Raw genomic sequence first — 21,789 nt, forward strand, 5'->3', positions numbered from 1 at the left:
TAAATAAATGAAAAAATATATTGGGATTAGAAATAGTTTTCATCCGTGAGTTAAAGCTTATTATTGTAATTAAAGACTTGCACTTATATCAATGTTTGAATTTAAATTTATGGTAGTTTCCAACATTTAATAATAGGACCATAACGTTAATGGTTTTCGTTGACATTGGATTGACTTTTCCGAAAAATATGAATAAGAACATTTTCCGTATAATTTTTGATTTTCTTGTTACATCAATGAAAAAAATCGTCATATGACATTATGTGTATTTCTCTTTACTTTTCTGGAAGCAGGTTTCGAGTTACATTGCACGAAATTTCTGCATTTTCAGGAGGAATGCTATCATATTCTTCTTCCATGTTTATTCAGCTTAAGAATCAGTGTTTTATCAATAAAAATCTAAAAAATATTTTGCAAAATGACAATGACGTCTCACACTTCTTAGTGCCAGTACAAAATTTTCACAATTACAGAACCTTTGACAGAACACAAAATTATCTGAGGTAACTTGATAAATAATAATAATTATCCCATTTGAAAAGCATTGTTACTTTTCTCATGCTTTTGGACGTATGTGTAATATGTGATTTCACGTATTTTATAAATTTTTAAATGCTTGATTTTATTGGTGATTGTAAATAAAATAAATTGTGGAACTTGGTGCATAAATATTTATACATAGATATTGCATTATATCAATTCGATTGGAATTAACTAGACAAATAGATACTGCCTATAGCAATTATAATTTGAAGTATTTAATCATCAAATTCTATATATTTATACAAATATACAGACGAAGCTTCATTATTTTAATAATGTAATCACATGCAGTGATTATCAGTAAATGGATAGCTCGAATACATATCAAATATAACATTCAATTAAAAAATGTTGATTAATCCTGGGGATAATAAATGAATTTGTGATTGATATTTTGAAATCTCATTCAAAAGAGACAACTAATTTGAGAAAATTTGAGGCTAGTTTTTTTCTAGCTCTACTTCAAAATCTACTCAACGCTTAAACTTCTAGATAAAGTTAAAGAAATTGAATGTGGATTAGAAAATTCTGAAAGAAAAGGATGATGAAGATACTCCAACAGTGATGATGGTTTTGGTTCACTTGTGTCGAAAAAAACAGCTTTCACAACAACACTTTCATAATAAATTATTCAAATAAATTAGAGTTTTGCTTTGAATTTGAATACTTTGGCTTACAGAATAAATATAATTCAAATTCAAATTCAATTATATCTGTAACCAAATAATGTTTGTATTCAAAAGATATTTCGAAAATTAATGCTACAGAAATAAAGCTACAATTATCAGTCGACTATATTACAGAATTTTGGAAATTTGAAGAAATGAATCAAATTCAGAAGCGGTCATAGGAAAGGAATATGAAAGATATGATTTGATATTTGATTAAGTGATGGAGATATTGTATCTTTCAATATTTATCGTATTTACGAAAACTCAAAATATTCATTCAATCGTGAATGTCCAGAAGCTTCTTCAACAAGTTCTGTTCTGCTACCAAAATTGTCATTTCTGCGTGAATATCATATTCAATATATCATGTAACATTGTGCTATTACGGAAACAGTGTTGAACGCGACAACATCTCTTTACTCTTTTGTTTGTAGCTCAAGTCACTTCCTGCCTTTAATTTGCCCTTTTAACTAATAATTTCCAGCACTTAGATGTTGTCGACATCTCGAGATTCTGTCTTTTACACCAAGCTATGTATAATTAAAACAGAGTTCTGAGGAGACTTAATTTTAGCAGAGTAGTTAATGAGAAATGGTAGAGGGAAGCGCCCTGTGTGCTAAAGGCTGTTTCCTAATTTTAAAGGGGGTGTTTGGTTGCAGAGACGGCCTATGTAATCTATTTAGTTACTCGTGAAAAAAAGCAACAAAAACAATACGAGGATGTATTGATATCTAGTTAGCCTAGGCCAGATCCGTGCATAAACAAAATATTACGAACAATCCAATCCAAGGCCGGTTTCTGTGTCAGTCTACGAAAATATCGATGCAGTTCATGACATGATTTTATCAAATCGTCGAATTGGAATAAAACGGATATCTGAAGCACTGAATATTTCATACGAACGCGTTCATTATATAGTTCACGTCAATTTGGGCATGAGAAAATTGCTACAAAATGGATCCCCAAATGTTTGAATGTTGACCAAAAGCGTCCAAGGGTAGAAGCATCGCGTTCGATCTGTACTCGATTTGAGAACAATGTAGACTGCTTTAACCGAATTGTTACTATGGATGAGACTTGGGTACATTTCTACGATCCAGAAACAAAACAAAAATCGATAGAATGGAAACACTCTGGTTCTCCAAGACCTAAGAAGTTTTGTGTTCAAAAATCTGCTGGAAAAGTTCTTGCTTCAGTTTTTTGAGATTACCATGATTACCAGGATTACCATGATTCATGATTGATTTTTTGGATAAGGGTAGAACAATAACTGGAAATTACTATTCGACATTACTGACCACTCTAAGAGAAAAAATTTAAGATCTATCCAAAGGTGATTTGTTCATGTTCAGGACAACGCCCCTGCACACAAATCTCATATTGCTATGCAAAAAATTCGTGATTAGGGTTTGAATTAATAGATCATCCCCTTATTCACCAGAATTCTAATACGATATATGATTAAAAATTAGTGTGAGTAGCTGTAACTATTTCCTTTTCAGTCTAAAAAAGAAATGAAAATGAGCCAAAACTGGACATAATTATTCGTTCAAATAGGCGGTAGATTATTATAAAGCTTAGTAAGGAAATTACGATCTCTTTGTCAAGAAACATACCTGGCAAATGGTATGGTTTCATTATCACAAAGCGTTGTATCATAAATTGCTTTTGATTTGTGAGTTTTAGCCGCTGAAAGTATTTCTTTCTATCCATTTAGCACCATATGACTTTTAATCTTTCCGTAAATATGAAATACGCTAAAAATAAATCACATAATTTCTAATACGGTAAGGATTCAACGTTACGTGCAATGCTAAATAAGAGAAGTGCTTTGGAATTTGAATTCAATGTTTTCGTCGATAACAGCCAACGTTCTATATTAACTAAGATGGTCGAAGATGTACGTAATTGTTTTATTACATTTCAATACTATCTGTAGCAGTTAGCTCAAGACCAGCAGTGATTGTATTAGTGTAAAAAGTGTTCTCGATGCCTTTTACTTTCCTCGGTGAAATTCCTAGGATTAGGTAGATTGAGGCCTTGGAATCGCATCATTTGTTACCAATGAACGAATAAACATACTGTCCCCTTCTTCCAAAGTAAGATCCGAATATAGTGTCGATAGAGGATTGATTAATAGAAATATCTATTTTAAGCAATCATGATGTTTCGGATTTGGTTGCATGTCACGTTGCACTATCTTGTTAGACTGAATTTTTTATACAAGGCAGTATGTATGTATGTACATAGCAGTGCCATTGAGAAAAAGAACATGTCTCTCAGAACATCACAGATACCAGTAAACCTTTTTTCCCTTCTTATATCGCTAATAGAGACTTAATCTAGGTAAGTGAATCCTATTGACGTTTCGTTGCCACTTTATTTGTTTCTATATTATGATAAGTTTGAATGTCTAGAATAACAATTTTATTTTTATCGAATTCATATGCTTCTAGGGTCCTACCAGTGTTGTTCCGTCAACAAATTTCACACGAAAGAATGGATATTAAAAAGTCGTAGTTTGTGTTTATGTACCTCGACATCATTCAATATTGATGAAATGATGAAAATATCGTTTTATATTATGAAGTATTGAGCCTGAATATTATATAATATGATTTATGCATAATTGAAGAATAACATCTTGTATTTTATTTTATTTGACACAAAGTTACAATATCTCTCTGCCCCTTCATACAGCTAAGTTATTTAACAATTCCAATTTTATCCTACAAAGATTAAGTGGTGTGATTGAGTGATTTCCAATGCTTATGCTTGTTATTGATCTCAATCATCTTGAAAACACTTGTCTTCCATAGAAAATGGATTCTTTCAAAGACAGGGTGAATTTTCTCAAAACAAACTTGTTGAATGATTCTGAATATTCATGATTATCAAATCAATGTTACTAGAAAAAGATCAAATTTACGTACTACAAGTTGACAGAGTGAATATTTGTTGGAATATACGGATATGATTAGGTATTCTATAAATAAAGAAGCAGTTGAAGTTCATAAATAAGGATATGGATGCTGTAATATGCGTTAATCTTCACTAAATATGAAGAACACTTCATGGAATCCTGGAAATCTTTAAACGCAATGAGTTCAAAAGTTACACACGAAAGTGAGGAGAGATAATACAAAAAGTGAAAAAAATATTTCACTAGAATTATTGTGAAATAATGTTTGTTGGTATAAATTTGCAAACACGGCATATGTTTCTGTTTTTCATACATTTCACTAAACACTGTAATAACCACTGAATTTATATTATTAATAGACTATTCACTAATTTTCACTAAAATTATGAAAAATGGATTAGGCAAATACTTGGCCGAACAAGTGAGCTTTAAAAACGAAAGGTCAACTAGTGATCAAATTTTCAGCCTATCGGAAAAGTTTGGAACAAAAAGAGGTTTGAAGCAAGGATACCCACTATCAACAGTGCTGTTTAACCTTGTATTAGAAACGATCCTGAAAAGTAATGACATGACACAAACACTTGCCTACGCGGATGATGTGTGGAACTAATAAAGATCTAGAAAAAATGTTCCCACTCTTTGAAAAGAAAGCAAAAGAATATGGACTGCGCATTAATGAAGAAAATACCAAATATATGGAGATAGGAAGGGATCTGAACAGCTGCAACCAATTGAATGTGACGACAGAGCGAAACAAGAAGTATAGATTTGATAAAGTTCAGGAGTTTGAACACCTGGAAATGACAGTGACAAACAAAGGAGGTGTACCAGAAAAATCGACAAAAGACTGGCGAGACGGAAAAAAACGTTTGGAGTCCTACGAGGACTATAAAGATCAAAAGATATTTCAGGAGCCGCCAGTTACGCATTCACAAGACAGTTATACAACCAACGGTGCTGTATGGCGGTGAGTGTAGAATCATGAACAAAATAAAAAGTGATAAAATAAACATTAGAAAGAGAATGGTACTAAGGAGGATTTTCGGAGGAGTGTGAGAGCAAAACGACTGGAGAAGATCGAACGCAGAGATCAAAGTACTGTATGGTCAAGTTGAGATGGGATATGTGGTCAGAGCAAAAAGACTCCGTTAGATGGGGCATATAGCCAGAATGGGCGAAGACAGTTGGGTGAAGGAGTGAAAAGAAAAAGAGGGCGTCCATGGAAAACATGGATAGAAGCATGAAGAGAAAATTTAGAAAGAACTGGCGTGAAGCAGCCATGACCAAAAATAGACGGAGGAGTGCAGTAGAGCGACTCCAAGCCTTGGGCCCATAAGGCCTGTTGAGCTGTTAAGTACTACTACCCTTAGTCATGCGTATCTATATCTTGAGATTTTAAGATAATTTTACAACTAATGCCAAAATTTAATCAATTTTTCTCATAAGGCTACACGAGTTTATGATTAGCAAAAATTCACAAGATAGGAATACATTATATGTTAAGTGGAAAACAAACATACATATAAATAAAATCATAATGTGAGCTTTGGATAAGAAAAAAATATATGACGATGAAGATGTGTAACAGTAGATAAAAGTTACAAGAAAAGTTACTAAACTAAATTCGTCATTTGTTGAAAGGATTGTTCCAATATCAGAATTTAATAAAAACATTTTTTGTTCGAATATTGGTTGATTGATGAGGTTGATTTTTTCATACGAATAGTATTCAATAACTAGGTAATTATTGGAAAATATGAAATTACATTTGGAAGAAATTCACTGAATGCATTAGTTCATCGCATGTTTCCCATAATATTTCCATATCAAATTCTATTCTATTCCATTTAGGCGTTTTTTTTTTGGATGGATACCCAATTATTTATCAAATTTATGTCGATGTTATCAAAAAACTTTATTGTATAGGTTTTTAATGGGTTGACGCTTGAACAAAATTATTCGAATCTGAATAAATTTTTCGTTTACTTCAATATGGGAGAAATACTGATATCACAAGTTTTAAATACTAAATTTGAGAATAGAGCGCGAGCTTTTCAGTACAAACAACAATTTTCTGTTGATCATTCCAAATTTTAAATATTTCAATATGAGAAGTCTCTCTTTGACTCCATATTACAAATCCAATTATATTTTCCCAATTTATTTATATAGAAATATTTTACATCTTTTTCATACCGAGCAATGAAAAATGTCTGTAAAAGAGTTTTGGAATTGAAGATAAAGATATAAAAATTAACAATCCATCTAAAAGTAGTAACGTGCTGTCAAATTCACCCTTTTTCTGAAGTCGAATAGCATAAACACACGAAACAAATGGATATTTTTTCAATAACTCAAGGAAAAGTTTCATTTGACAGGTTGTATATTGAATCGATTTCTCTCCATTTTCCCTCCCGTATTCAGTTTTTTTTATTATAAATGTGTTAATCCAAGAGCTCAGAGAAGAACTCAATTTATATTATCGACATATTTGTCAGATTCATATTATAACCCTAGGCCTGAATAAATCGTAAGCTACACATATTTCCAATTAGATGAAATAGAACAGTCAATTTCATGTCACTTGTATAAACAAATAATCAGATTTCCGTAGAAAATAGCAATATATTGCATATTGCTTCGTTCTATCATTTCCAGCTTATTAAAACCATTTTATTTTTTCACTTATATTGACATAGCACAATTGATCTGTAAAATAAAATAGGGTAACTTCTCCTTTTGCATCTGTCAATAAAAATTCAATGACTTAATTGGCTGGTATTTGATTTCTGGAAAGTTCACTGAAAACACTACATTTGTTGGACTTCCATTACTAATTACACTGGTAAACACTGTTTTTGTCACACGAACTCTGACGATTTTCATTTGTTTTGATATACCCTCTTCCAAAAAAAAAAATTATTATTTTGTTTCAGTCACATCCACGTTTTTTGTGACGGCTATATATTCTTTTCTGACCTCAATTACGTGTTTTTGTTTTAATAATTTGATTTAGGCAACTGTATAACGATTACATTTAACTACGTTACGTTTTTTATATTGTAAATATGTCGCAAAATTATTTATATAACCCATACACTTTTTGGTATGTGCGTGTAGAATTAATAATTACATCAACAATTCACGCTATTAATTGAAAAGTGCCATTTAGTCTATTTTCGTTTTCCTGTGCGCCACCTAGATAAATCCTGGGTTCCACTTATATGTTTGAGACTCCTATTAGGTTGGGCTAAACAAAAATCTAGACATATATCTTTTCGTATACCAATGATTTGGAAGTAACCAAAAGATCATGTAAGTGATTATTATTTCTGTTTGATTCGAACAGAAGTCCAAACAGACTGTCCAGTACCCAATCTGAGCTTTTGTGGTCTAGATTGAACGACTAGAATTTATTTCAGAATTTATTTCCGCTTGGTACGTAAATTTCTTATTACCGAAATTGTGAATAGAATGAAACTTCACTTTTCTAAAAACAGATGATTTTGTATATTGTAATAATATTCCTGTAGTGATGAATTCATTGAACTTTGAATATGATTCAAGTCACTGGAGATGCTCATTGAACCCTCAAAAACTTGGAAGCAGTCTTGCTATACAAAGGAAAAAATGTCCTGTAAACAAAAGCTTGTAAAAACTGAAAAATAAACATAACAATAACTAAATAAAGGTACAAAGAAAAGAAAATTTCAATATACAGAAAAAAACGATAATGAGTAACAAAATTATGGGTAATAGCAATAGGTAAAAGGTAATAATTGCTCTTTTGTTTAGACTACAGCTTGGTTACACAAACATTGTTGTTTCCTTTGAGAATGGGACGGAAGAGACACAAAGTCACTACGCAAAGAAAGTATGGCCCAAGCGTGGATCAATTGGTGAACCCTGACGACATACTTATACCACCGTTGCATATAAAGGTTGAGCTGATGAAAATTTTTGTAAAAGTTATGCCTAAAGATGACAGTGGAAATATTTGTTTGTCCAAAAATAAAGGATACAAACATTGAAAAAAAACTGGATGATCTGAAAAAAATAAAACTGAATAATCTGGAAAAAATCTCCTGAAAATGTTTTGTGAAGGTTGTCCAAAATTTCCCAGGAAACCATAAAGCGGAAAACAGATAATCAATGACCTTATAATGCTGCTAAATACGAATACATACCATACAGAACTAACTAGAGTTTCAAAAATTCTACAATTATTATTTTTCAATTGGATGCAGTTAAATAACTCCAGATGAGTTCCAGTGTAACTTTGTATAGTTGCAGCTTGTTGTCCGAAATTTCTCAGGTAACCATAAAGCGAAAAACAGATATTCAATCAATAATCTTATGATTTCCCCAAAAATTCGGTTGCTGTGAGTAACGTACAAAGCAAAAGATTTCATCAGGGTATTAGGAAAACGCTATCAAAGAAAAAAGTTCAGGAATGCTATAAGATTACTGTTGAAGACTCAAAAGAAACCTATCAGGAGTCAAACATTCACGAAAATTATAGATATTTATTATACATTAAGGAATATTATTTTTTTTATAAAAATGAATACCTTCATATCAGAAAGGAACCTTATGTGTCAATTTTTTTCCATCGATATATTAATGTTTGGTGGCCATAGTAGATTCAAAATTTAGTATAAGTTTCCGTTGAAATTCTGTTGAGCAGTGTTATTATAATAATTTGAAAATTATTCCAAATTTCATCAAAATTTCTCATTGCTACATCACATTGGCAAATATAGCAGCGAATCTCTTTTGTTGAATATCAAATTTATTACTCCTGCAAAGTGTTTCTATATTATCTACTGATTTCGATAGTAATAGTGGTTGTGGTTTTGGTATTCGAGAGAAGTGTCGGATAGAACGCGGGCCACAACAATTTAATTACTGTGTCGAAATGCGTGATCTGTTTGACAAACCACAAATTCCTGAACTGACAGTGTTTTTCGTTTTTGTTTCTAGAAACTTCCCCAGTCACGATACACGTGAATATTGAAAGTATAACATGTCATACATATGAGAAATAGACTTCCTTGTTCGAATAAATTAGCCAGAACACATTTACTGATTGATAAAATAGTCATATTAGATGGAAAATAGAAATCGTAGAATATTGTGAATATTCTCGCAGTAGAAGGTATGATCAATTATCTAAAAAAAGTATATCAATAGGCTCTGTATTAGTAATTTTTATAGTAGTTCCAATTTATCAGGTAATAAACTAATTGCTCTGTAAGGTTTTGACTCCTCAGTGATTTTTATTATCTAGGACAGTCGTCTGGCATTTGCAACCATTTCTGACTTCTCTATGAGTAACTTTCCTAGTAGTTTTAACAATAAAGCTAATAGAGAGGAAGAAAAACGCTCTATTGTCCAATATTTGTTACAACTTGTAGACAGAAACTTGTAAAAACTAAAAAACAAACATAAAAATAACTAAATAAAGACACAAATGAAATAACATTTCAATGTACAGAATAAAATCACAATGAGACGAATCGGTTTTTTAGATGCTGCCTTGTCAGTAGACTTTTCCTTGTTTAATTATTAGTGTGATTTGGACTAGCAAATAATCCGCTTTCTACATTTATATGATACCTCTTACTCTCATTCAGTATTTACTCCAGTATTTTGAAACATTTTGAGTCATATCCGAAAGATTTTTTGGAGTTCAGCAGCTACTTTGATTTTTGTACCTAAAATTCCAGTTGTAGACTTCAGACAATCTTTGACTTCGGCTTCAATACTAAAATTGTTATCTAAAGAGTTGAGTTCAAAGACTTGTTCTAAGTGCGCAGCAACCATATCGGCATTACGTTGGTTTATGTTTTCCCATCCTTTAGGAATAAAATCGGATAATATGTTGATTACGATCTATCTAGTATTTTTGTTGTTTCCCATAAGTCATAATCATTTGCTTCTGTAGTGGTTGAATTCCTGATCGATTTAGCTCTACAGTTGCTCATCTTGTAGCAGTTGTGTTCTTTGCTAAATTTTCCTCAATTTTGGTTTGTTTTGTTAAACGGTAGTATTTTTGGTGTTTATACTCAATTGTAGTTGAGCCACCAATTTGAAAAACATTCAGTTGATTTTATGTTTCCCCTAATATTTCGCTGGGAATTTATTAGCTTGACTTTTCCATTAATTTATTCTGTTACTGGATATATTTGGTTCGTATGACATTATTGCATTGATCAAAATTTATTCCTTGAAATTGGCGAAACGAGTTGCACATTCGCCAAAATTCGAAAGATACCTCGTGAGTAACAATCAATAAATAGCGGTAGAGATATAAACTGATATCCCACTGATACATTCGAATGTTTTTCCTCTATATTTTAACAAAATTTTATTTCTGATATCATTAATTCAGCTATAGCTTTTGGATAGAAGATTCTTTCAGAACTATTAATTTGAAATTGTGGTTCTTACAGATAAGGGTCTTGAATAGGGGGTTCTCTTCATACTCAAGTGAATAGAAAGAAGTTTACCTAGCTCAAATTATTTTGATTCCAGAATTTATTGTATCTTAACCAGACAACTGCCATTATCTGAAAGTTATAGTGTTTACCCAGAAACAAAGTACTTATATCTACTTTTTTTCGATGTTTTCCCATTCAAAGGCCGTAAATAAATTATTACCTTACTTTCTCATAGACGAACAATCATCCCTGTTTGACATGGCTCATTAGTAATTTGTTTCCAACTATAGGCCGCATCCATCACAGGGGTTGAAGTTATAATTAATATTTTTCAGTTTTCGTCTAGAAGTTGTTTGTATGTATAATTCTTACTGTCATGTTCCAAACTGTTATTTGTAACGTATTTGTTTCATGTTCACTTTTTTCCTTATTTTTCCCATTTTTTGTTGATAGTGTTGTTTGTGGAAGAATACGATTTTAGATTTCAGCATAAAGTGATCGCTACCATAGGATGGTTCTCACATATTTTCACATTCCTGCCATCGTTGAAACAGCCTTTAGTTAAATCAATAACTTTTTGTGTCAGTCCTTTATCGCTATTGGCATTATAGTATAAGGCAACATATTATAGGTATATTACACAACTTGGTCGTAGGGTTGGAATGTCCTGAAGAGGAGACGATATCAAAATGAGATCATAGTCTCGATTAAGGTTGAAATTCCGTTAGGAATAACTTCATTAGTGAACTTCAACTGATAATTTGATGCTATATCCTTGACATCTATCATTTATGTTCACAGACTTATTATCTGCAAACCGAATGAGTTCCAATTACAACTCTAATCTATTTCTGCTTAAAGCAGAAGGCACAACATTATTATATAAAAGTTGTCTTAAATGAAAAAAAAATATATTGAGAAAAGTTAAAATACGCTCATATCAGTCTTATAATCGAGCACTTAAATTGTCTATGACGGGTCGAGAGGTATTTACCATGATGACTGTCGTTTTGTGACGGATATATTCTTTTACTTGTACCAGGGAAGTCGTTTTGCTAGCGTAGATTAGACATAACCCAACAAGAAAAACTACATAGGTTGTAAATCGGGACTACGTGGAGGCCAAATTATATCACATCTCCTGGTGATCAATTTTCCAGGAAAAATTTCAATTCGCCCTGCTAGAACTATGCTCTTTGGTTATGACCATTAAAATTCTGCAGTTGAGGTAACTTTACACATAATGCCCAGAATTTACTTGTGCATCTCCTTACATTTTTAAAAAAGTAAATGCCTGAAGTTCCTGGCGGTGACATAGGAGTCCATTCGGTCACTTCAGGTGAATGTTTGTCTGATGTTTGTGTTTCGATTGGTTGCATTCCATTAACTGCCATTTGGCTTTTAGACATATCCATGTAGATTTGAGAAGTATGCTACAATTTCTCAATCAACTGAAGTTTTTTAAGGTGCAGCTCCAAATCTTTGAATAAAATTCGAAATAATAATAAGTCATTCACCCTTACAGCACCAGCACTCTTCCAAATGTAAAGAACTTATATACCTCAAATCAATAAATTTTAACATTTAATCAAAATGGATGTACATATTCTATTTTGATTACAAAAGCTCATTTTAGTCTCAGAATCAAATTAAATAAGCGTTATAGTTTCCACAGGAGACTGATAATTTTTTTGACATTGAGCTCTCTACTTTTGAAACCTAATATATATAATATGTTTAGAAATAATTTCTCTTCGGGGTGATTAATTCAATTGATATATTGAAAATGAAGAATTTTTCAACATTCAATCTCATTTGGCGTTATTTTTATAATCGTTAATAAAATCTATCGGTCTACACTTCAACATGATCGGTCACGGATGAAATTTGTAATAAAAAAATAACATACTGCATTTTATATGGAATATTTGATATTTCAGAATACAAGTTCTTAATTAAACTAACCTTTTATTGTAATTCACAGTAATCGAGTCGAAAGTGTGAGATATTATCTGACAAGTGAGTGTAACATTATCCAAAGTTTCATAGAGAAAGCAATATAAGTTGAAAAGAAAAGTTAAGACGAGCTTAGCGAGGGTTGACTGATGTCATCTTCCATCGAGAAAAGACTAATATCGATGAAAATATTCGTTTCTTTTTCCATTCCACGTCTTATGACATGTCGCAGCCCCATCGAATACCAAAAGGCTTAGTTATCTTGAAGGAGTACAGCTTTGGAGATAGGACAAACCTCTAGAAAAATAGCCTCTTATGATAAGTCTACGTATTTAAGACTATAGATACGAGACGTTATTAGAGAGAATTTGGGAAATTTGGTTGTGAAGTCTAACATCAAAACATTTGTCAAATAAGGGTACCCAATTTCTCGAAAAGACAATATTGTTTGACATATGGAAGTTTAAACATCGATTAGATTATATGATGTCCTGTTTCCAAAATAAATGGATTGGAAGATGGAAATAGAATCAGTCCTTAACATATTCTCACAGTAGGAACGAAGTTTATGTATTTATGTATAAATATTATTCACAAATATATTCGTAGTCCATGAACATTGAAACCAGCATAAATGAAAATAGTAATTTTAGAAAATAAAATATTATGATTCAAGGATTATCCCAAGCATTGTATATTTTAGAAATGGTATATAAATATAAGAAATAACAAATTTCATTGCTGAAAGTTATTACTTCCAGGTTTATATCTGACTATAAAACAAACTTTCATGTCCGTAAATCCTCTATGATGCCGAAATACATACCTATCATAAAAATTAATAACTTACCGTCGAGAAAAGCGGCTTGAATTTCGGGTTGGACTTCAGCAGGATCCTGAGGATCCAATGCGGAATTTGCAGAGTTCGCGGTGTTCCCGGAATTGGAAGTCGCATCAAGTCCGTGGAATCCACATCGGCTTAGAAACAGCAAACTGAGTAAGCTTAGAGAGCACACTAATAACAAAAGACGAGTGAAAAGTCGTGTACCCAACAGCCGGATCATGGCGGCTGAGAAGGTACGCCGTTTCCTGGAAAACAAAAGGAAATATCGTCAACAAGATTATATTAATAAGCCAGATTTCAAGTTCAAAAGGTATAGAGCAACAAAAAATCATTAATTTGAAACAGGATACAAAATTAAATTCAATTAACATCATTTTGATAATTTTAAAAGAGATTTTGCAAATATTAGACAGTTTACTGTTCCCTCGAAATTCCAATTGAAATTTACATCAATTATATCTAATTTCTCTATGAGTATGTTTTCACTGTAAATAATACAAGGACTTACGAATTCTGCCGGTAATAAGGAAAGTTCATTTCAATATCGCGAAGACACTTGAAAATCGTCTAGCATCTAAATGGTTATTTCGAACAAAAATCTTTGATGGAAACACTAGTCCAAGTTCATTTCCAGTGACGTTACTGATAGGGTTGATAATTTATGGAAAATAGTATACGGAGACAAGAAAAAAATGTCGTTTCTTTTCTTGTCGATATTTGATCATATGTCAGTTCAGTGTGTACTTCGAATTACTTGTTTGTAATCTGTAGTGAAATGGACTCTTATCGAACGAACTGTTAATACAGATCTTTATTGTGTATCCGGATATTTTAAACAGAGAAAACGTTATTCTGCAACGCAACAATTTAAAACAAGATGTGTGGTAGGAAAATGTAATGCATTGGGGTGAGATGTAGTCCCACTATACCCGTCTGATATTGTACCTTCAGATTCCTATTTATTCCGATCGATATTTTCCTGGTGATGCAAATTTGAAAATTATAATTATGTACGCAAAATGCTATCTCGAGATATTCTACTTCAAACCATTTTGAGTTTTATCGGTCCTGCAAAAATTTTTACATTTGATTCAATTTAAAAAAGCAACATAACTTCCCGGTACTAGATTAAATATAGTCCTTTGAAATGTTAGAATTTGAGGGCCAACTGGACAATTTTTAGAAGATATGTAGGGAGGTCAATACAAACTCAACCCCAAGTGTGTGGGGTTGCCGCCCTTGTCCACCGGTCACCGTATTGGAATAAGGAGTGAAAACACGTTTTTCACGATATTTTGGAAACTATCAATCTTAAAAAATATTTGTGAAGACATATTTTGTTGTAAATCTCTTTGCCTATAATTATGTTTCCGTGAATTATAGTCATAAATCCAAAGTTTACAAAATTATAAGCAAAAAAGTGGAGAAATGTCATCAGAAATTTTCTTTTTTTCGTAATAACTTTTTTTATCGATTTCACGAAAAAATTATGTCAGTACTACTTTGTTGAGGATCTCCATTTTCCTTTATGATTTTTCAAAATTTCATTAATATAAAATGCTGTTACAACGCTCCAAAGTTGACTGGGTTCGTCAATGCTCATGACAACCCTGTTGAAACAACATGTTTACCTTACTTTTATGTTTTTATTGTATTTTATTTTCATACCATTAGAACAATCGATTAATACGAGTAATATTCCCAGAGTTCATTTGTTATCGATGGTGACTTTCTGTAACATAAAGTAGTTTGGATTGGAATTTATCATTGAACACTCTTGAGAAGTATGTTCGTTATGTACAAGGACTCTATGAACTATCTGCTAGTATATATATATATATATATATATATATATATATATATATATATATATATATAATATAATATATAATACTCTGACATAGGTTTTTGTGTTGACCAGGCTAAATCAGATGCAGATGCAGTCATTTACTGCACCCCAATCTTGCGATTCAGAGACTATCGTAGCAGAGGACATCGACTTCCTTGGGTTGTTCGCGGCATTAGAGAGGAAAAAGTGAAATATTTGCTTTTCAAAACCTTCAAAAGGGTGTACATCTGACCAGTGTTTGTGTATGGTGATTTCATAGCGGGAAATTTACTGTTTCTCCATTCTTTTTCAAGATGTGACATAACTTTAGCCGTCCTTTAAAAAGGAAAACTAAAATTCATTAAAATTCTGAGTTAGCTGGTGGTACAGCGCTATTCTTGAATGAGAAAGTACATCCACATTTGCTTAGTTTTACTCGCCAACGTTTTTTCGTTGCTTTATAGCAAAGACGATTCTCTATACATTATGAGATATAAACGATTCTTCAATAAAGTATCAAAAAATTCATTCAGTTTATCATCGTTTCCTCCAACACAAGATGCAGCCCATTATCACAGTATCCAAGGTAAAATCATAGCTTGGAAAATACTATAATCCTGTATATTGGAGCTGGAAAAAGCATGGAAACATTTGGATACCAATCAAAACTTCGAAGCCTCCAGCACTCCCCGATCTTATGAATTTAATTTTCTGTAGATGTAAAGGAAATTGTGCGATTGCAGGAAAGAGCAGGCCTCAGATGCTCCACACTGTGTCTCTAATGAATGAAAATGGATTTGAACCAAAATTTCCAACGATGATACCAACTCCTGTCATTCCCAACTTTTATATTCGACGTTGAATTAGATTCTGAGCCACAGTCTGGACCATCGAAGAAGAGTAGAATAGAATAAAATTAACCGATTGATAACATAATTATGTCAAAGCAAATTGTCTGTAGACTAGGCTTACTGAGTATACTACGTAAAAAAACGCGCCTATAAACTGATAGGTGGCGGGGAAAAAGTCAGTAATAAATAAGTAAAATTGTGAGAATTGTAAAAAAAATTCTCGAAAATAGGTTCACAATCAAAAAAACATTTAAGTGAGGTAAATATGTGGATTTGACTAGGTTGTCATGAGCATTGACAAACCCGATCAACTTTGGACCGCTGTAGCAGCATTTTTAATGAATGACATTTGAAAAAATTATGAAGGAAAATCTTCGTGAAGAGATCCTCTACGAAATTATTCTGACATGATTTTTTGATGAAATCAATAAAAAAAAGTTAATACGCAAAAAAAGAAGCAAAGCAATTTGCTACAAAATATGTCGTCATAATTTTTTTGTAAGATCGATAGTTTCCGAGATATCGCGAAAAACGTGTTTTCACCACTTTTTTCAAGATGGCGGCCGGGGGACAAGGGCAGCAGTCCCATATACTTGAGGTTAAGCTTTAATTTACCCCCTCAACATATTCCACAAATAAAATTGCTTCCTCTTTACATTCAATTTATTACCACCGATTTTAAGTGCATCATTTATAGTTTTGTCATTATGATGAATAAGATGCGTGGAACAATTTGCTTTCAGACCGCTTGACATAATGCAAGACAACGTGCTAGAAATTCCATGCAATTTATTGCAAGATCAAGATATTGCATAGATAAGTATTGCATTCTATTTAATATTTGTAAGCGGTTTAAAAATGAAAATAAGAAAACTAATAAAAGTAAACAAGAAAAAAGGGGTCAATACATCACTAGCAATAATTATAACTTTTGCTACTTTATATTAGAGTATTAATCAAAATCCTAACCACAAATCTCAATTAATATTTCGTGCCTAGCTTAACAATGAATATAATTTTACGAAAATCAGCTGATCTGTTGAGCCAAAAGTAACTAGATTTGCCAGTGCGATATCTAGCATGAAACAATCAGCTAAACTCCATCTGCGCTTGCTTTTGATCAAGAAATATTGCATTGCACGTTGTCTTTCATAATGTCAAGTGGCCTTTAGTCCCATTGCCCAATCAATAAAATCAAGTTCTGAAATTATATCACAGTACATCTGTTATAGATATTTTTGAAAAGAAATTCATCAAAATCATTGAAAAGGCTTGAAAATACTTTATGGTTAATGCCAGTTTCAAAAGAATAGTAATCTGTCCTTAAAAAGATATAAAAATTTATTTATGCAAAAAAACGCTTTTCATCGGTGCCCTTAGTGATGCTTGTGGTTTCTTGCTGTCATTATTTAGAAATTGTGTGGCATTATAACTTTATCCTCTCTACGTATATTAGTGGGACTCCTGGAATATTTCGGGCTTTAAAGTTAGTTCTGATAACTTGATCAACGTTCTCAGAATAAACAATTTCTTGATAGTTAATTTTTATTCCATTGTTGTATTGACTGAACATCTGAAATTCTAATTCACCTTTTGGTACTTACAATATAAATAGATGGAGGACCAGTGCATGCTTCTTATTTCCATTAATATGGTCAACTTACTTCTTGAATTATATACGATCTACCACAAAACTCTTCAATTCAGTAGCAGAATGCGGAGTTGCTTGGGGCTATTCAATATAGCTAGGTAATTACATTAGTCGGAAGGTCCTCCTCCTTGTCGACCTTGCCACTTGAGGGACAGGATTGGGTCCTCAATCAAGGATTAATTTCCCCAGTTGTCGGAAACGACGCCATGGTTATTAATCTCGTGGATTAAGATAATTTACTTGAACAGGAGCCTTATGGACATTAATTTTCTATAAGTTGTTGATATCACAATAATGACTTCATTCTGGCTACGGCGGTTAATAAGAATATGATTCATCAACACGATTTATTTGGAGGGCTTTCAAGATTACTGAATATGAATTACTGAAATATTTCTCTTTATCTTTGCTCGATCGAGATACAAAGGTTAAGTCTACCATCAGTATAAACTCTGCAGGCTGTCATCAATTTGAAAGGTTTACTATAACGTTTTATATTATGAAATAAATCGGAATTTTTTCTCATAGTTTTATTTGAATCGTAGAAGAAGAGCCATTACGTTTATGTTGGAGAATTGGAATACACCATATCTTTTCAAGAGAAGTCTGATGGTACCAGCTGGAACAATGAATAGAAATAAGACATTAACCTTCAATTAGAATTCGTTAGAGGAATGGTGAGAAGTGAAAAATTTGGATATGTGAGGAATTACGTGGAGAAAAAGATTTTTAAAATAAAATAATGTAAGGATTCATAGATTAGTAGAGTTAAAACAAAAAATCATAGCTGCAGCAATAAAAATTCACAATATTTCAATTGGTTCCTACGCCATTAATAAAAAGTTGGAAACTATAATCTACAACAAGGAAAAATAGAATTAACATTAACTCTAGTGTAGAACAAGTTATGAAAGAACAGGGGTACCGATACGTGGAAGCTCCATCCAAAAAATCAACAATTGGAGGAAAAACGGAGAAGAAACAGATAATGCAACAAATTAATGGATTGTTGGATCCAGAGATGGCACTAGTTGCTTGAAAAATACCTCTGTACTAGAAAGTATACTACATACGCTTCAAGTCTGAATACAACACGTTGCTTAGGATTTGTTGACAGCCATCAATAGTGAACGTTTTCAGTGGATTTGTAAACATGGAATAATTGTTCACCGTTATGTGGTAGAACACTTTTATATAAAAGGCGTTGGCCCAACCAATATAAAAGCTCAACTAGAACTATTGGGTAGCAGAGTTTAACGAGGCCGTACGACCTGCGAAAATCAGCATCTGAGTGCTCGACGATGACTCCAGAAATGATGAAGGAAATCTACGAAACGGTATTATATGATCGTCGACTGGAAGTGCGCGAGCTAGCATACATAGTAGGAATTTCAAAAAGTGCGGTACATTGCATATTAACTGATAATTTGGACATGACGGAGCTGTGCGTAAGATCGTTGCCGCGTTTACTCACAATGGAACAAAAATAGTGTCGTGAAGATGTTTCCATCGAATGTTTGGCAATGTACTACAGAAAAATCCGATTTTTTGCGCCGTTTCATAACCATGGATGAAACGTCCGAAACAAAAAAACATCAAAACAATGGTCTGAAAAGGGAGAACCGGCTCCAAAGAAGGCAAAGACCGTTTTATCTGCAGGCAAGGTCAGTTTTTTAGGATGCGCGTGACTATCTTGGAAAAGGAAAAAATATCAATTGCGAGTATCATGCCAACGAGAAATCAAGCGAAAACGGCCGTATTCGATTAAGAAGAAAGTGTTGTTTTATCAACACAATGCACCAGCTCACACATCCATTATTGCAATTGCTAAAATTAATAAGTTAAAGTTTGAAGTAGAACGTAAAGACGGAAGTAGAACACCAATTTCCCTCTCCTTTGTATATTGTCATATTTTTACTAACTCATCCACTGATATAGATCGTGAAGCCGGTTCTGTTCTAATATGTTGATTGCCTATTTATATTACGTTTTTTTGTGGCCTCTATTTTTTTGTATATTTTATGTCCTGTTTTGTTTGTTCACGGCAAATTAAAAATTTCCAGGAAAATTAATATTCAAGAATAGATATAGTGTATATTAAACGATTCTCTATCAGTCGAAGTCAGTAAATAATTTGATGTTATTAGTATCACAAAAAGTAATTCGAACGATCAATTTAAATAAATTAGATAATAAGAGTTCAGTACTAAGTGATATTGAATAGTTTAGTGATAAGGAAATAGTTGTATATAAGTGTATAAATAAATTGGTGTATCAATTCACTCCACCGTTTTGTAATTAAAAACTGTAAAACCCAGTATACAAAATAAAAACAAAATGTTACTGGTAAAAACCACTAAGTATAAGCCAATAAACTTATAAACCGACTAATTTTTTACATTATCCTGTAGGTGCATAATTTGCAAACATAAATCACTTTTGTCTCATGTGACTCTCACTACAAACTTTGTAAGATTTGGTATCGATTTAAAACTACGTTTAGACACAATTGGAACATTTCAAAATAATTGTACTCGGGACAAAACACTCCTTCCAAACTCCACTAAATCTATATTGTAAACAATCGGTAAGTCGTATTTTCCAATAACAATAGTTTTCAGCGAAACTCAATTTGTCTCGAAGCCGTGTTGATAGTATTTTGAGGAAATCTTAATCAATAAGTTTGGTCGAGACCTATTACAGAACTAGGTTTGTTTCATGCAAACTTTAGAATGATGATTTAGAAAAAATATTATTATCAAGAGACACTAACTTGGCAAATTGAAGAGTTGTTTTCTTCTAATCTAGAAAAGTGAAGAGAAAATTACTGCAAATAATAAATTTTTTACTTACAAATATATATAAAATATATAAAATACTTCTTTGATGTTTTTTTGCAACTCTTAAAACTGTTAATTTTTTCTAACTAGAGAATAAATAGAATAGAGAACAATGATAATTCATCTCCATAAAATATAGAATACACCCACCCACCCACTCCATTCTACACTATCTATTCACCAAACAATGAGCGAAACGGGTACGTCAAAGCAATTAAATTAATTTATTAGAAAATTAACTTCTGATTGATGATAATATACGCTGCGAACTGGAAAATTAGTGTTACTAGTTTACTATGCTCATGGAAAGGGAGCATATGCAATAGATTTACCATACAGCGTGCAAAATCAAGTCAAAAACGAAATATAATTGAAATAATGGACTAGAAGTGAAAGGGTGATGAGACCAAAACAAAAAACCAAGACGCAACAATGGAGAAGAAAATGATAAGGATAAAACAGAAATAGAAGAAAATATGAGGAAAAATGGAATGTAAAAACGATGCTCTTAACAGGAAAAATAGATCCCATACCAAAAGAAAGGGAAAATATAAAATTAACATACTGGTACTACAAGAAATAATGTGGAAAGAAAAATATAGGAGACTGGAGGAATTATGATTAAATTTAGAAGCTTTGGGATGACATTACGTATATTATTTTCAAATTCCTAATTTTAAAACTCTTAAAACAAGATATATATATATATATATATATATATATATATATATATATATATATATATATATATATATATTCAGGGGAATATTCTATTTACGTTCAAAATATCACTATCTACAAAAATGCACATTTGTACCGAAGGCTACAGAACTTATGAAATTGAATTCAGACATTTTAGGAGATGCTCTTAAAAAATTGATAAATTGCTCATCTATGTCTTAATAACTGCAGGTAAACTTTTTGTAATGTATACCTGCTAACTACTTTCATTAATCCTGTAGTACGAGAGAAACCCTTAACCCGTTAACAAGCCCTTGCTTTATAGCCGTTAGTGTTGTGTTCGTTGTATGTTCCATGACTTGTCACTATTTTAGAAGATTTCCACATTTATTTAACGTTTATAGCGTAGCTCACGTATATAGAATAGTATTTTTAAAAATTAATTAGTATATGAGTTGGAACCGGATATCAACTTATGCATATCCTTTTGCTTTCTTTTTTTAACTAGTTTTTGAGTTATTATAGTTTCTTTATTTCACTTCTAGTAGAGTTACATCG

The 21,789-nt window shown here is 32.1% G+C and overlaps 1 protein-coding gene across 2 annotated transcripts in view; it reads right to left on the bottom strand.

The window, feature by feature from the left end:
• Positions 1-21,789, bottom strand: part of LOC130442440 (chondroitin sulfate N-acetylgalactosaminyltransferase 2) — a 296,816-nt gene that overhangs the window by 105,985 nt on the left and 169,042 nt on the right. For both annotated transcript variants that reach the window (XM_056776551.1, XM_056776552.1), the window contains one exon: positions 13,387-13,625. In XM_056776551.1, the coding sequence (XP_056632529.1) occupies positions 13,387-13,625 (239 nt within the window). The remainder of the gene's footprint in view (positions 1-13,386; positions 13,626-21,789) is intronic.

The sequence above is a fragment of the Diorhabda sublineata genome, chromosome 4 (assembly GCF_026230105.1).
Source record: "Diorhabda sublineata isolate icDioSubl1.1 chromosome 4, icDioSubl1.1, whole genome shotgun sequence".
NCBI classification, from domain to species: domain Eukaryota; kingdom Metazoa; phylum Arthropoda; class Insecta; order Coleoptera; family Chrysomelidae; genus Diorhabda; species Diorhabda sublineata.